Source organism: Acinonyx jubatus, chromosome B4 (assembly GCF_027475565.1).
Source record: "Acinonyx jubatus isolate Ajub_Pintada_27869175 chromosome B4, VMU_Ajub_asm_v1.0, whole genome shotgun sequence".
NCBI classification, from domain to species: domain Eukaryota; kingdom Metazoa; phylum Chordata; class Mammalia; order Carnivora; family Felidae; genus Acinonyx; species Acinonyx jubatus.
Genome location: NC_069387.1, coordinates 119,926,842 through 119,944,731, shown reverse-complemented (window position 1 = coordinate 119,944,731; position 17,890 = coordinate 119,926,842). Strand labels below are relative to the sequence as shown.

Below are 17,890 nucleotides of genomic sequence, written 5' to 3'. Positions count from 1 at the left end.
GATAAGGCATGCCAGGTATGGGAATGTTACGTTTGGGAGAAACTGGGTAAAAGACACATGAGATCTTTCTGTATTATTGTTTTATTACTACATGGAAATGTCCATTTATCTCTAAATAAGAGGATTAATTTAAAAAGGGTGGCACAAGGTTTTATTCCCACTCTCTTTTCCAACTGCTAAACTCTAAGTGACCAGGACCTCCTCCCTCGATCATACACAAACCACTTTTATTAGCTTCTTTATGCAAGCAAATACAAACATACACTATTACTCCCTCCACCCTCTAACTTCTCTCACCCCCACCCCACTAATAGTGGCATATTTTGCTCTGCATCTTGCTTTTTTCCATGTAACAATGTATTGGAGATTTTTGCATACTAATGTATTAATTTAAAAAGAGTATTCTAGGGACGCCTGGGTAGCTCAGTTGGTTAAGCATCTGATTTCGGCTCAGGTCATGATCTCACGGTTCGTGAGTTCAAGCCCCATGGGGGACACTGTGCTGACAGTCCTGAGCCTGGAGCCGGCTTCAGATTCTTTGTCTTCTCTCTCTTCCCCTTCCCTGCTCACGCTCTGTCTCTCTCTCTCTCAAAAAAAAAAAAAAAGATGAGGTGCCTGGGTGGCTCAGTCAGTTAGGTTAAGTGTCCGACTTTGGCTCAGGTCATGATCTCATGTTCATGAGTTTGAGCCCCACATCAGGCTCTGTGCTGACAGCTCTGAGCCTGGAGCCTGCTTCAGATTCTGCGTCTCCCTCTCTCTCTGCTCCTCCCCCATTCACGCTCTGTCTCTCTCTCTCTCAAAAATAAATAAAATATAAAAACACATTTAAAAAAATTAAGGAAAGAAAAGAGTATTCTATATAGAGAGGGCTTTCCTTTGAGGTATTCTTTGGATAAACCATATTTATTTAGCCAGTCCTCCCTGATGGAAATCTGCATTGCTTCATCCTTTTGTTATTAAAAGTAATGCTATAAGTACCCTTGCAGATATATTTTTGTCATCTTGATAGATGCCAAGTGCCTCCATAGGGACTGAATCTATTTACATTCCCACCAGCACATATGAAAGCCTGTTTCCCCTAAGTCTCACCAATATCCATACCAATGTTATCAAACATTTAGTTTTCTGCTGATCCAATCATGAAAAATGACATCAGTGAGTTTTAATTTGAATTTTTATCCCATTCATGAGGCTGAGCATCTTTCTATACGTCTAAGAATTATTTGCTCATTTGACCAATATGCTGAAGAATAACAATGTTACAAGAAGATTTGTGATGAGAAAGCTGAGTTTGAATGTCATATTGAAAAGGGGTCCTCCCGGGATCATGGTTCTTATTTAAAATGCAATGGCTCTTAAAGTGTTCAATGTTGTTAAGAAATTCCAGAACATCAGATTGAACAATGTCATCATGTAAAAGGGGATCATCCTGAATACATCCATGTCGCTGATCAATGACCTTATCATCCCTAAAGGGATATTGCCCTAGGGGAAAAAAAATAACAATATCAATAGTGAATGCCCAAGAAATATGAATTCAACAAATATCAAAAGCCTTCATGGATCTTACATTCCAGTGAGGGAAGACTGATAACCAAAGTTAAGGGGCACCTGGGTGGCTTAGTTAAGAGACCGACTCTTGATTTCAGTTCAGATCATGATCTCACCATTCATGAGTTTGAGCCCTGTAGCAGGTCAGCAGGGAGCTTGCTTGGGATTCTTTCTCTCCCTCTCTCTCTGCCCCTCCCTTGCTCATGCACGCACTTGCTCTCTCTCTCTCAAAATAAATAAATAAACATTAAAAAAATCAGTTAATCATACAGTTTGTTGCAAGATGATAGATGATGCTATGGTGAATAATTAGACTAGATATGGGGGATCAGCAACACTAGCGTGCAATTTTATTTTATTATTTTTTTAAATGTTTATTTCTTTTTGAGAGAGAGAGCACGAGTGGGGAAGGGGCAGAGAGAGAGGGAGACAGAATTCGAAGCAGGCTCCAGGCTCTGAGCTGTCAGCACAGAGCCCGACGCGCGGCTCGAACTCACAAACTGAGAGACCATGACCTGAGCCAAAGTCAGATGCTTAACCGACTGAGTCACCCAGGCCCCCCACGTGCAATTTTAAATAGGGCAATAGGCCTTACCAATATTTGAACAGAGGAGGAGGTAAAGGAGAAAGCCTGACAGTACCTGGAGGAAGGTACTCCATCTGGCAGAGGAACAGTCAAGGCAAAGGTCATGAGGAGGTGGTGTGCCTGACATGATCAAGAGACAGGAAGGTGGGCCAGTGTGCTTGGAGGGAGGTGGAGGGAATGAGGGTAAGGCAAAACAGGAGACACAGACAGTAGAGATAAGTTATAGGAGATAAGATCGAACATTGCTGGGGCCAAATGGATAAATCTGGTGTTATTCCCATCACTTCTTGCTCTTAATCTAAATCTTGCCTTTGCCTCAATGACTTAGTTTTCTAGGAGGGACAGAGATGATCTAGTGCTCTAGCTGCTCAAGTAGGCAAGAGAGCAGACAACCTAAACCGCCCCCCACCCCCTGCCCCAGCACATGTGGACAGTGCTTTATAGGCTGTTGGCTCCGGCAACAAGGTGACCATCTTCAGCCTTTTTCTCCTGTAAACCTGCTTTTCCTGAAGGCTTCCTTTCCTTGTTGAATTAAACACCTGCTCTTTGGACTGTCTGTGATTTGAGCATCTCACAAGTGGTTCGCCTTGTCAGCTCATTTCCCCATTTCTTTTTTTTTTTAATTTTTTTTAATGTTTATTTATTTTGAGACAGAGAGAGACAGAACATGAAGGGGGGAGGGGCAGAGAGAGAGGGAGACACAGAATCGGAAGCAGGCTCCAGGCTCTGAGCCATCAGCCCAGAGCCCGACGCGGGGCTCGAACTCATGGAACGTGAGATCGTGACCTGAGCTGAAGTCGGACGCTTAACCGACTGAGCCACCCAGGCGCCCCATCATTTCCCCATTTCTGAACGTCTTCCATTTCAAGTTCACCTTGGGGTGCTATGAATCACAACTACATCGGACATCTCCACAAAGACTCAAGCTCTGCCTCTCACCCCTTCACCAATAAGTACCAAATATTATCTGTTCCTGACCTTTATATCCAGGACAAACACAGCTACTATTTTCTCAATAAAAAGCATTGTAGGGAGAGAAACTCTTCCCTTTTACAGGAGTCCAAGAGGATCTATCCCACTTCAGAATCAAGAGAAACCAGACAATGCCATGTGGGACTGAGATGAGCCATGAGAAACCCAGTCCAGGTTTCCACAGGGTGCAAGGCCTGATGGGAAAGTCTCCTTGATGCATGGAACACTTCTTAAGTGGGCAAAACCACCGCTAACTGCAGATTTGCTTTTCTGCACTAGTCTCCACATTGCTTTCTTCTTTGCTTCAAACTCTAGTCTCCTCTTGCCTCACCTTCTTTGTTTCCCCTTCCTGGCCCACAAACATAACAGAACATTGCTCACCACTCAGCATGGCTGCAGGAGGGAGAGGCCCTACAATCTCTATAACCATCAAGTGGTAACAAACCTTGGTTGTCACCAACTTTACTATTCCCTCACCAACCAATCCAACCTCACCACTTGGATAAAGATGGATCCTTCTAATGTTTAAGGAATGCCCATTGCCATGGTCTAGGCACAGAGCTGGGAGGCATTTGAAAAGGATCAAGACCTCCCGGGTACCAACGAAGTGACCCTCAAGAAAGGTAGAGGCCAAAACTCACCAAAAAAACCCCCCAAAACCAAAAAACAAACAACAACAAAAATGGTACAATGGCAACACAAAAGATGTCATAAGCTGCTGATAATTTGAGGGCTCTGACTTTGGGGGTGCAGTATCCAAAGGGATCTTAGGCAGCTCCATCGAGAAATGCTTAAGCCTGACTCCCAAATCCTTGGAAGTGGCAAAGTGTTGCTTTGGGCATGGGACGGACTTGGGCATGAGTTCCACTTCCATCATTTCTAATTGTGACATCAGTGTCATATTGATGATATTTCAACATCTGCTTAAACTTGGTTTCCTTGTATGAAAAATAGTCGGACATCCATCACGAGGATGCTGGGAAGGAAGTATGTGAGCTGTTTTAGCACACACCTGGATCTGCCTCTTACACACTCAATAAATGGCATCCATCAGGACCCATTCTTCCTTCAATACCGCCCAAGAAGCATCTTCCAGGGATTCTGTCCCACAGTCCGTCGGAAGTTCTACCGTCTGTCCTGGGCCCCTCCCGACGCCACTGGGTTCAGTGTTCAGGGTAAAGTCAGAACCGCCAGGCTCTGCACCCGCGGGCTCCCTACCGGTCCCGGCCGCCAGGAGCGCGCTCCCCCTCGTCGTCGGACCTGGGTCTGTCCGCGGGACGGCTGGGTCGGGACCCTTTCCGCCGCAGCGACAACGCCGCCCTCTCTGCCCGGCCCCGGGCCCCCGCCGCCCAGCCCTCACCTGATGTAGGGGAGGAAGGGGTTGACGTGCCCCGAGAGCACCGCGACCACGTAGGAGATGATGAAGGCGGCGGACGACCAGGTCACCAGAAGAAAGGGCACGAAGGCCATTCCCCTCAGGAAGCACAGCATCGCGCCGCCGCCGGGAGGGCGCTGCGCCCAGAGGGGCGCGGCGCGGGACGCGGGGCGCGGGAGTCGCGCACGTGCTGGCCCGCAGGCGGCGGCCGGACGGGAGGCTCCGCGACGGCGGGGCAGGCCCGGCCTCGGACGGAGGAAGGCGCGGAGAGCCCAGCGAGGCGGCGGGCGGCGAGGCGGCCGGCCGGGGGTGGGTGGGGCGCGGGCGGCCCGGGCTTGTTGCGAAACCGGTGAAGTCACAAAACGGCGGCCCCCGCGGGCTTGGAGGCGCGCGGCGACCTCCTCGCGGCGCCGGACTCCTTTCGCTTTTGGTTCGGACTCGGCGGGGGTCGGCGCGGGAGGGCGGGGATGCCCGGGGCCGTCCCAGCCGGCCCGGCCTCCGCAGCTCTTGAGCAACTCGGGAGAAATGATCAGGTCCTCCCGGGCCCTCCTTCTTCCCTCGGGGTTTCCGGGATGCTGGGCCTCGAACCCCAGGGGCTTCCCCTCCGTAGTACGGCCACCTGCCCGTCGCGGGGGGGGGGGGGGGGAGCGTGGCCCCCGCGAGGCGACACCCACCCCATCCCGCGGCTGCTGCTGCTGCTGCCTGCAGGGGTCGGGTCAGAAGTATGGTGACGTTCGCCAACTCACGGGGCACGGACGTGACACCCACCTGGATGCTGCCCACAAGGAAACCTAGAGCGTGGAGGGGCCCGTGGGAGTCCAGGTCGGACTGACTTCAAGCGGGGCCCGAAGCGGCTCCTTGTGCGTCACAGTTCTGCTTTCCCCTAGAGCAGACCTGGAGTATTTCCTAGAAGTTAGATTTCCCTTTCCCCGCTGACGGATCAGGGTTAGCCCACGCTGGGAGCCATGACCTAAGATGAGTAATGGGGACCTCATACATTTCAAACACTGCGAAAAGAATTTGTGTCCTGTAGGCACTGTGAGCCCTGGTGATTTTGAGGGATAGTTTATAGATTCTGAGCCCGGGGTCTGTGTCGGAGGTCATGGGGTCTCATGGGGACCAAACGTGGGTTCATTTCAGTCATATAAACGTTTCTTGGGTGCAAACCCTGCTAGGGGACAGGATGCAAAGATTAAATAGTATCATGGGGCCTAAGAGACTGACATCAAAATTAAATAAAATTACATGCAATATTACATAGAATATTTTTTAAAAAGGAAAAGAAGCATGTGCAGAACTGGCAGGCCAGCGCTCAGAAAGGTATTAGGGAAGTCTTCCTGACAGATGATATTAGAGTTTTCGAAAGTAAAAGATTGCTAACCAGACAAAGAAAGGGGAGAGTAGCATTCCAGGCCAAGGAAGCAATAAGAGAAAATGCCTAGAGTGGTGTTGCTTATATTTCTGGAACTAGAAAAAACACTCACATAAGTGTAAAGCAGAGAATGGAGAGGTGGGCAAAGAGGCCATCTCACAGGAGCCCTGGTAATTTTTTTTTTAATTTTTTTTAACGTTTATTTATTTTTGGGACAGAGAGAGACAGAGCATGAACGGGGGAGGGGCAGAGAGAGAGGGAGACACAGAATCGGAAACAGGCTCCAGGCTCCGAGCCATCAGCCCAGAGCCCGACGCGGGGCTGGAACTCACGGACCGCGAGATTGTGACCTGAGCTGAAGTCGGACGCTTAACCGACTGAGCCACCCAGGCGCCCCCCTTTTTTTTTTCTTGGTAATTATTTTTATTTCACTTTTTGTTTTCAGTTTTGCTTTGTGGTAGTGAGGAAATTACAGGAATATGGACAGCCCTGTATCTCAGATAATTGTGGCTGTGGGAGGAGTGACCACCATGTTGAATAAAACAGAGGCTTTAAATTAAGGCTTTTAAAAATCAGAAGAGCTGTCATCCATGGTAACCCCCCTTACATCCGAACCTTGGTTTCTGCTTTCTGTAAAACCACTCTCTTCCCTGGTCTTCCTTCCCTTTCCCTATGATCTCCTTTTCCCCCTACTCTACTACTGATTCATCTGATTTTTTTAATGTATATTTATTTTTTAATGTATATTTATTTATTTTGAGAGAGAGAGAGAGCACGAGCAGAGAAGGGACAGGGAAAGAGAGAATCCCAAGCAGGATCCATGCACCAGCATAGAGCCCACTGAAGGGCTCAATCCCACAACCATGAGACCAAAATTAAGAGTCAGACATTCAACCTACTGAGCCACCCAGGCGCCCGTGATTCTCTGATTTTAAAATACCCTCCCTGAGGCAGAGAAATTATGACATTAAATATAACTCAACTGATCACCTTATGCTTTCGTTGCTTATGGTTGCTTAAGCAACCCAATTGGCTAGTCATTGTTAATACAAACACAATAAGAATTGTCTGACAATAATAGTAATAGATATTTTGTTTTTTAAAATAAGTACGTATACATGCATATATTTAAAACCGGTATATAACTATAACTGACCATTTATACTTCATATGGGGGTCAAGCAGCTCTGAGAAGCACAGTGTTGCTTTCCTTTCTATAAGCCTTCCATACCATACATCATGAAACACCCTCTCCTTGGAATAGCAAAGTTTATGATAGGAATGCAAAAGTCCTGGAAAACAACCTTACTGGTGAAGGAAATCAGAATATTTCACTTCAAAACATGCCTCTTTGACATAATTATTTTGAGCTGAAGGCAATTAAGCAGCAATAAAAGCAGGAAAATTTCTCTACACTCCTCCTTTCTGTCTAAAGGCAGGATATAAATTTCCTTTGCTGGAGACAGCTCTAAACTCAGCCCAGAAGTGCCACCAGAGGAATCTGCAAACTTTGCTCCATTGGTTTCCCCTCATATATTTACCTTCCCACAGTTTCTGCCCGTGAAAGCCTAAAACCCTTTCCCTCTGTCCTGTTATTTCTAAGTTGATTGTTCCCTTGTTAAGATGCTATACAAAGTTCTAGCTGCCACTTTGAGTTACCCATCCCTGAGTTTCTCCCACATATATAGTTGACCCTTGAATAACATAGGTTTGAACTACACAGGTCCACTCACATGCTGATTTTTCTTTTGAAGAATAGAGCACGGTGCATTCTTGTAATTTTCTTGACATTTTCTTTTCTCCAGCTCACTGTATTGTAAGAGTAGAGTATATTATATCTATACACACAAAATATGTGTTAATAGACTGTGTATGTTATCAGTAAGACTTCCAGTTAACAGTGGACTATTAGTAGTTAAGTTTTTGGAGAGTCAAAAGTTATACATGGATTTTCGATTGCATGGGGGTTGGTGCCCCAAACCCCACATTGTTCAAAGGTCAACTGTATATGAGATATACATATTAATAAAATTTGGTCTTTCTCTTATTAATCTGTCTTTTATTAAAGAGACCCAGCCAAGAACCTAAAAGAGGAGAAAAAAAATAATTTCCCTTCTCTACACTGTTAGGATTTTTTTTTTAATTTTTTTAATGTTTTATTTATTTCTGAGACAGAGATAGAGTATGAGTGGGGGAGGGGCAGAGAGCGAGGGAGACACAGAATCTGAAGCAGGCTCCAGGCTCTGAGCTGTCAGCACAAGAGCCCCATATGGGGATTGAACCCATGAGCTGTGAGATCATGACCTGAGCAGAAGTCAGATGCTCAGCTGACTGAGCCACCCAGGCGCCCTCTTTAGGATTTTTAATGAAAGTTGTGCTTCTCCCCTTGAATTAATTCCTGACTTTCTCTCTGTCAAAGCCACACTGACTCAAAGTAAGGATCTGGTTAGACTGACCTTTTGAAGATGAAGACATTCTTCCTTGGTGACCACAATTTGTTGAAAGTATGCTTCCTGATCTAAATAATTTTCACATGAGCACTTAGGTATCATCTCCCTTTTATGGCTGAGGAAATAAGGCTCAAATTCATGGAGCTAGTTAATGGAGACGCAGAATTTGAATCCAGATCTATGTGGCTCAAAAACTTGTAACCCTATCCATTGTGAGGAACTGTCTCACTCTTCAAATTCCAAAGCTCTAAAATTTTAGAAACTCCTTATGATATATGCAGTTATCTTTTATTATTATGTAAGTATTTATGAATACATTGGATTTGAAAAAAATTTCAAAATATTACACAATATTATTTAACAGTAAAAATAAGAAGCGTCTATAGAGAAGCATCTACAATTCTCTGCCAACAAGTCAACTTTCCCAATTTCCTAATTATCATTTGGTTCTTACTCATAGGAATATTCAAAATCAAGTTGTAATTACAAATTTGTAGCTTTATTATCTTTATGTATTAAATATCTACTCCATGTTATTATAGTTTTGGGGTTACTGGTTTTCATTACTCTATATTTGTCCATTGAATTAATGCACTATACTTCACTGCCCCCAATACTAAGCATGTGTATTAATCCAAGTACTTCCCTATTTTAAATAACATTCTACAAGCATCTCAGTTGTTTCGGTATTTCTTTTTTCCTTTAGGCAAATTTCCATGAGTGGGATTGCTGTGCCAAAGGGCAAGATGAACATTTTAAAATCTGTAAACATCCTAAATTATTTGAAAGTATTGTATCAATTTCATTGCTTCTAATAACCTGTGTGTAACAGTTTCATTATATATTACCTGTCTATATTTTTAATGTTATACAATACCTATGAAATACTACTTGAGACTTTAGCATACTTCCTTTTAAAGTTTTGATCCCTTATTTACTGTTGTGATAGAGACCACTAGCTACCCAGTGCAGCATCCGTTTTTCCTTTCTCCTTAGTAATAAATCCCCAACTTAGAATGGACACATTTTGCCCCCACACAAAAGGATTACATTTCCCAGCTTCCCTTGCAGCTAAGGGTGGCCGTATGACTTGGTTCTGTCCACTTATTAACATATAAATGTTATATGATAGAAGAAGGCTGCTCAAGGGAAACTGACTTGCAACATAATGGGATGGCTAGATTCCAGCAGCCATCTTGGACTATGCAGTCATTGACCTTGAGGAAAGAAGCTGTAAGTGAAAACAGTGGAGCAAAAAGATGGGTGTCATCGTCCCTGTTGACATTATGGAGCTGCTGAGGCAGCCCTGATTTTTGTCTAGCTCTAGGCTTCTCTTATATGAAAGAGAAATAAACTTCCATTTTACTTAAAACACTATTATTTAGGGAATTTTCTCTTACGTGTAGCCACAACTAATACTTCCCATATTGGTTATCACGTCCCCTTTATGGTGTCTCTAAATCTTAGGTCCCCAGTTGTCTGATAGGCCATATTCCTAGAAAACTAAGTATAAATTCATTTTTCTAAATACCACCTTTGTAATACTATAATGTATCCTCTTGTAAATTACCCCATCATATATCCCCTTTGTAAATCTGGATTTGCATATGCTAAATTTGCTTAAGAGGCTTATTTCTTCTACCAAGTAATGATAATTTACAAACTCAAACTGCAGTCTTTTGGTTTCCCTCTTAAAGTGTGCTTTTATATCCCTGGAGTTCCCATTTTCAGGCACCATATTAAGTTATCTTAGTTGAATATTAGATATTGTATTTGAAAAATTATTTTTAGAAATATTTTTAGAAATCATTTTAGGTCTTAAATGATACTGGCTTTCTCCAGTGAGTATTCTGTTTACTTCTTACTTGCACCAGGGACACTTGCTATTCAGCATCATCTGAATATCATTTTAGGGCTTGAGGTTTTCTATCCACCCAGATAGCTTGAAGCCAGACTTGTGGTATATATGAGGGCTGGTTGTTTCTTCGTCACCATTCCTTCAGCTCCATAGCCCTGGCCTCCTGACCATAACCTATAAGGTAGTTGAAAGCCCTGCTCAGTGGCCTCTCCTGATAACAGATGTCCCTAAGCAAACACAGCCCCAGAGCTGGGCTCACTTCTCTGGATTTCTATTCTTTTGGGGGATGTTGGCCCCAAAACTCCTCATAAGTTAGTTAAATCTTTGATACTTCTAGGAAGATGTTTTTATATTTCCCCCAGATTTTTCATTTGTCTGAATTTCCTAGTCCATCATTATTAGAAGAAGAAGTTGGGGTACCACATTAGGGCCATTTATTTTACTAGAAATATAGCATACTTTTTGCAAAAGCAACAAAAAAAATTACAGTTCAGCAACTTGGTCACTTGTCATTACTCAGCTCTTTAATACCAGATAAAAGAGTATAAAAATTAGCACTGTAAATCCCATTTCCCTCACCATGTCTTTATTTATTGTATATATTTTTACCTACAGGCAGTAAAAACTTGAATTATTTCTCCATTCTAAAATTCGCAGTATCCTCTCTCCTTGAATGTGGACTGAACTTAGTGATGTGCCTTTGAAGCCTACAGTATGGAAGAGAAATAAAGTATCTCTACCAGAGGAGAAATCTGGCAGATACCACATTAACCAGATGACCCAAGTTAACCTGATAATAAATCAGTAATAGATTGATACTCTATATATTATTATATACATATAATAATACAATGTGATGAGAGTTGATAATAAATCAGTAATAAATTAATACTCTATATATTATTATACACATACAATAATACGATGTGATAAGAAGAAGGTACATCACCTCTGTGGTATTTTCCCCCAAACCCATACCCACACCATGGTTTAATCATAAGAAAACAAACTGAAGGCCATTCTATAAAATACCTGATTAGTACCTTCTAAGTGTCAAAGTTATGAAAAACAATAAAAGACTGAAAAACTGTCCCATATTAGGACAAAGGAGACATGATGACTAAATGCAGTATGGTATCCCAAATTAGATCCTGGAACAGAAAACTTAGTGGAACCTTAGTGGAAAAACTGGAGACATCTGGACAAAGCCTGTAGCATAGCTGATGGTAACATGAGATGTTACTATTAGGAGCACATGGGTCGTGTATCATCTCAATTTCTTTGCCACCTCTGCAACTTTTCTATAAATGTAAAATTATTCCAAAATAAGTTTAAAAGTTACATTTATTTACTCCTAGATCAATGTTAAGATCTCATGTTTAAAATCTCACACTTCATTAGTCACCTTATGACGATCATATTGCTTTTCTAAATTATACTGTAAAAACAGAAAGCATATATTGTGGCAGAAATGATTAGATGTTTACCTAGAAAGAAGGTTCCTGCTCCTTTTTCATTGTGTAGCTCTTGCTGGGAAGGAATTTTCTCAGACATGGACTTCATTTCCTCCTGGTGGGATCATACTAGTTCTTGCCAATGGAAGATGTGAGTCATTCTCCAGTACAGGGGGTGAAAAAGTGAGTATGCCTTTTTTACTTTCTCTCCTCCCCCATCAACTGGCTAGATGTAAGTGCCCATGATGACCTTGGAAGCCACATGTTATGGATTGAGACTGTCAACCTACGTCCCTGAACAACTTTGTGAAGCAATGCACTCCACCCAAACCCCCACACCCCACCATTAAGAAGCACTCCTCTGGGCCTTTTCATAAATGAGAAACTGAAGCTTTTAAGATTTCTGGGTCTTTCTACTATAGATGCTCACATTATCTTAACTAGGATGTACATCTACTTCACTTGAGTCTCCCACTTTCCCTAACTCATCTGAACTAGGTTGACATTACATGGTATTTCCAGATTCACAGAGTCAGGTAGAGGTTAACAAACATTGCTATGAACAATAAACACAGGAGAACTAAAGTGACTAAGAAGTACTGCAATTCAATACATTTAGAATTAAAATAGCATTTTTTCAATGCATGGCAGTGGCACAGGGATCTTTCCACCCAAGTGGCATGTCACCATCGTTCTTCCAAGAGCCCTTGGAAAAAGTCCAATAAATTTATTGGAGTGAATGTGTGTTACCATTGCTTGGAAAAAAAGGGCACACATACCAACATGTACCATCTCTTTTAAAAGCACTATATATAAGTTGTCTCCTTTTTATGATCAGGAAGAAACTTAAAATATGCTTTTGGGGTTGGGGGTTAGGTGGAATCCCTTCCCTGTATTCCTGCTTTTGGCACAGGGATATTGTCACCATGGGGATGTCATGACTCAGTCTTGGTCGCTGTGTGAATGGCCCACTCTGTGTGTGTGTGTGTGTGTGTGTGTGTGTGTGTGTGTGTGTGTGTGTTTATTGTGGCAGGGACCCCTGAGTTGTGAATGCATTCTGGGCCCTGTTCCCAAGTAGAGAAAGCAGTCACCCGTCTGTATACAAAGGCAGGAAATTTCAACATGTTCTCAACACATTTTGAATAGGACAGAAATTACAAAGTGAGCCAGATTTTTCTAGTGCCTAAACTATACTCACTTGTGCATAATGAATCCTTAAAGACAAATTGTTCATTTTCTTTTTAGATTGTTCATCTGGAAAACTTCCTTCAGGATATTCTCCAAAACTGTAAACTCCATAAGGACAGGACTTTCTGCTTTTTTCACTGCTATATTCGCAGGCTTGGAACAGCGCTTGACATGGTAGTTTAATGACTATTTGATGAATGGATTCACCACAGCAGTGACCTGCTTCAGGATGTCTCCCCTAATACTCCCAAGGTCTGACCTCTGTGCCACTCCTATGCATTCAAAAACATTCTGGGCTACTACTATTATATATTCTATTATATATTCGACTAAATGTCCACAATGTTAATTTGTCAGTCTACCCACTAGACTCTAAACTCTTTGTGAGCAGGAAATGAATCTCCTTTATTTGTATCTCCAGGGCCAAGCACTGACACAAAATAAATGATAAATAAATGGCTTTTTGTGACAAAGTCTATAGATACATGCTTGATACCAGCTTAATTGTACCAGCTTAACAGCTTTATACAATTGTATATACAACTATATATATATACCATCAACATATTCACATCTCTTAAGAGGTGCTATTAATCCCATATCACTGAGTACAGAAATCAAAGCTGCGGCAAAGGTTTAGAAATTTCAGTTACTCAAAGGGAGAGAAACCAGAGCCTTTCGTGTGAGTGATACCAGTTAGTGAAGATAACTGATCATTACAAGTTACTACATGTTTGGGCAATGATACCAGATACTTCTTCAGTTTCAGAATATTTTCTGGTAGGTGTTTTTATGCTACCAGAGATAAAGAAGAAAGAACACATGGGAGAAATTTGGGAATTTCCATTTTGACAATGAGGGTGAGAATTTCTTGTAAATTTTAAGAGGTTTTTTTTTTCTCCCTTCCCCTTGATACTTTCTAAATTAACTTGCAAATATAGGAACTCATATGACCTGACTTTCTCAGTTTAACTAATCTAAATTTCTATTTATGGCAACAGTCCTACATCGGGTTTTATTATGAGGTGCAGTTCATGCTTTAGTTACCACTATCTATGGAAAAACTGAGGTATGATACTCATGTTTACTATGATGTCATGAATAAATTCCTCTACACAGTAAAAATATTACAGAAGAGAGGGGAAGGCTTTGTCAATTTGATAGCCTGACATGAATTACACAAGACTTGAACATGGCTGGGATAATGATGGAAAAATCAGGACACCAGGCAATTATTTGCCTCCCCCATCCAAAAAATAAAGTAGTAAGAGGTTAGAGTGGGAGAGAGCCAAAGCATAAGAGACTCTTAAAAACTGAGAACAAGCTGAGGGTTGATGGGGGGTGGGAGGGAGGGGAGGGAGGGGAGGGTGGGTAATGGGTATTGAGGAGGGCACCTTTTGGGATGAGCACTGGGTGTTGTATGGAAACCAATTTGACAATAAATGTCATATATTGAAAAAAAAATAAAAAAAGAAAGTTTTTTTGAAGGAGGCATTTCTTTTATAATTATTTTACTTAATTAATAATCAATATCTTATTGAAGAACCCACCATCTAGGATTTGTGCTTAATTCATCCAATAAACATTGATTGAGGAGATACAATTTGTCAGATGTTGTGCTTTGTGATTAAGAATAAAGAGAACACTCAGTGCCTGAAGTCAGAGTCACAGAGTTCAAATGAACTTAGTTTGCTTAGGGGATGAAAAGAGGTCTATGGTGACTGGAACACATGAAAATAAGGCTGGGAAGATTGTGGTGATGACATTGTGAAAGGTCTTCCGTTAATATGCTAAGATATTTGAACACAACCTGGGAGCAACCTGTGAGAAGAAGGTGAGTAGAAGATATCATTATCAGATTTGTTGTCTCTGATGAAAACTTCAGCAGGCTCTGGGTGCATGGACTAGAGATATCACTGGGGATTAATGACAGGTGGGGCTTTCTAAGAAATGCAAAAAAGTAATGTAAGGCAGTGGATTGTGGATGGAGAAAAAGGATTTGGTGAACAATTGGATGCATGGAATAAGAAGAACTGAAGAGGAGATAGGGTAGGTTTCCTTCTGCAGAGGCTCAGGGCATATTAACCCTTAACTAAGCCAGGGAACACAAGAAATATGGAGGATTACGAGTTCGGTTTTAGATATACAACAGTTTAATGAATAAGATGCTTATAGGATACCTAGGTGAAGACAACTGATAGCTAGTTGGAGATTGACTTGGGAGGCATCAGTGGACAGGAGGTGGTACACCACTAAAATATGTGAGATCATCAAGGGTATATGCTGTAGTGAAATCCAGCATGAGAAGAGGAAAGATTGGTTTGGGAAGATATGAAGTCATTGACAATCTTTATTAAAAAATATTTCAGTACAGTGGTACAAATAAAAGTTGGATTGCATTGGACTGAGGAGTAAAGGCAGTATGTTCAGAATTCTATTCTAAGATGATAGGTACAGAAGTACACAAATACATAACGGGGAAACACTCATATTTATGGGTTAGGATGGAATCGTATCCAAGGGAGAGAGAACTTGAAGATTTCCTAGTTCAGGAAGTAAGTGATGAAACAAAGTCATGGAAGAGGAGAGAGAACAGGAAAAGGGAAGGTCAACAAGACCTCTTGCTCAACTATAGACCCCAATAGTTAAAACCAGAAGTAGACAAGACTGCTGCTGACTCATGCTCTAACTTAAACCCATTGTGCTTTTTTTTTAAATTTTTATTATTTAAAAAAAATTTGTTTAATGTTTATTTCTTTTTGAGAGAGAAGGCACAAGCAGGGGAGGGGAAGAGAGAGACGGAGACACAGAATCCAAAGTAGGTTCCAGGCTCTGAGATGTCAGCACAGAGCCCGATGCAGGGCTTGAACTCACGAACTGCAAGATCATGACCTGAGCCGAAATCAGATGCCCAACCGACTGACCCACCCAGGCCACCCAAGCATTGTGTTTATTTCTTAATGCCTTTCCTTGAGACACTGATGAAGACATTTTGCAATGACCAGAACACTCCAAACACCAGAACAGAAAAGCCCTGATAGCACTGGAGTGCCTAGAAGAGCACATCCCACATGTCCCCTTCCCTGCCTATTGTGAGAAGTAAAGGAGATGAATCATTTTCAGAAATACCAAATAAAAGCTTTGTTGTCTAATTAACAATAGGTTTACAACCTACTGGAAATATGTAAGAACCCCCCCCCCCCCGACACACAATGGAGTCCCAAAACCTTAGACACTTCACTTCCTGATTATTCTTCCTGTCTCTGTTTCGCAGGCTTATTTTTGCAGGCTTTGCAATGAGCTTGAGCTAAAGAACAAAGGGAGAAGGGACTGAAAGTCTTTGTGTCACCTCAGGGAACATACATTTGTTCCAATCAGACTACTTTTTACCTTATGTGGGCATAGGCGATATCTGGATAAGGCTGTAACCTCTGTAGTACTCAGCCAATGAGGAACCAGGGAAGGGGCTTCCATACTAGGAGATAAATTGTCTGCTGTAACTGCCCCGAGTATGCTTGTCCATCAGACACCTGCTTTTGCAAGAATGTTGCTTAAAGCCTCACTTCACTGTGCTCTGAGTCTTTGCATCCCTCCTTTGATTGGGTTGATGGGCTTATTTCTAACACCTGTATTTATGGGCTCAACTCATACCACCCCCCTACCCATGATCAGTCACTCACTGCCTGCTATCTTGAACTTTGGTTCCTGCCAAATCCAGTTTTCTGTGTTTTTTGTCAACTCCATCATTGTTATTTGTCATTATCACCCTAATATTCAGCTCTAATGTTTATGGTTAAAATTTTAAATATTATACCTCAGCTGTATAAAATTGTATAGCTTCTTCATTTTCTATAGTTAATTTAAAAAAAGGTGGGCAGGGGTGAGGTGGGAGAACACTCAAATTTTCTAGTTAAAGGATGATGTAACTGGTTTAATATTGCAGAAATACCTCCCCCAAATAGTTCTTTTCTCTGTAATCTGTTTCCTTCTCTTACAAACATTCTTAACTTCAAGGCTTGGACTGTTTTTCTTTCTTTCTTTCTTTCTTTCTTTCTTTCTTTCTTTCTTTCTTTCTTTCTTCATAAATTTATTTATTTTGAGAGAGACAGAGAGAGTGCGAGTGTTGCATCCACATGACTCCTAAAACAGAATGCTGCGGGCACCAGTGACAGTCACAAAAAAGTTTATTGCAATGAGAGGCAAGGCCAACCGATCAGGACGGACACTCTTGACCAGAATGCGGTCACGAACAGCCGGGTACAGAGTTCTTACAGCCGACCACATCGTCTTATCATCACCTGAGAACAAAACAAAGAAATAGTTCCCAGATGGGGGTGGAAACAGTTCAGACACGCCCTTGCCCCAATCCAATCAAACACTAATCCAGTTGATTTTCCTTGAACTTTTGTTCCCTTGATTGATAGGACAAGGCTGTTATCTCTTAATCTACAGTGTTAAAACAAAGCTATTATTTCTTAAGGCTACAGGTTAGCCCAACACTACAATTTAACACTTACAGGGGGTGGGGTAGAGAAAGAGGGAGAATTTCAGGTAGGCTCCAGGCTGTCAGTGCAGAGCCATGCAAGGCTCCAACTTACAAAACTGTGAGATCATGACCTGAGCAGAATCAAGAGTCAAACATTTAACCAACTGAGCCATCCAGGTGCCTCAAGCCTTGGACTGTTTTATTGGCTCAGAGAAAGGGAAAGCAACTAGCTTTAGATTAAGGAATATAAGAGAGGAAAAAATAGTTTTTCCTCTACCTATTTTAGGTTCTCTGGCTGGGGCCTTGAACATGAGACTAACAAAAGACAGATTAATAAGAGAAAAGCAAACAAGTTTATTAATATGTGCATTGAACAGACATATGGGGACACTCACAGATAAACAAATCAAAGTGGTACTTGGAATTTTGGATTATATGCCATTTTAGGCTAAACAAAGGAAACAGGGTTTGGGCCTTTTGGATGAGAGGAGGTAAGGAAAATGCAAGTTATAAGAAGGTGACCTGGTAAAGTATGGTTAGGGAAGATTGTTTAGTAAGATTTGCTATGCAGATTTACTGAGTGCTTGCAGGTTGGTAA

General features: G+C 42.1%; 1 protein-coding gene and 1 long non-coding RNA gene across 7 annotated transcripts in view; one reads left to right on the top strand and one right to left on the bottom strand.

Annotated features, from left to right (window-relative positions):
• DRAM1 (DNA damage regulated autophagy modulator 1) overlaps positions 1–5,337 on the bottom strand; it is a 66,347-nt gene extending 61,010 nt beyond the window's left edge. For 4 of the 6 annotated variants that reach the window (XR_003424272.2, XR_008300440.1, XR_003424271.2 and 1 more), the window contains exon 1: positions 4,470–5,329. Coding sequence is in view for 2 of the 6 variants with exons in the window: in XM_027070991.2 (XP_026926792.2) it covers positions 4,470–4,600 (131 nt within the window). In the remaining 4 variants the exon portion in view is untranslated. Of the gene's footprint in view, positions 1–4,469 lie in introns of all 6 variants that reach the window. The other 2 variants (XM_027070992.2, XM_053226666.1) reach the window with 2 other exon arrangements.
• A 3,388-nt stretch (positions 5,338–8,725) lies between these two features.
• On the top strand, positions 8,726–13,272 carry LOC113602770 (uncharacterized). The gene is made up of 3 exons (XR_008300443.1): positions 8,726–9,094; positions 11,689–11,801; positions 12,864–13,272. It is a non-coding gene; the product is annotated as an uncharacterized LOC113602770 (long non-coding RNA).
• Positions 13,273–17,890: the final 4,618 nt, after the last annotated feature.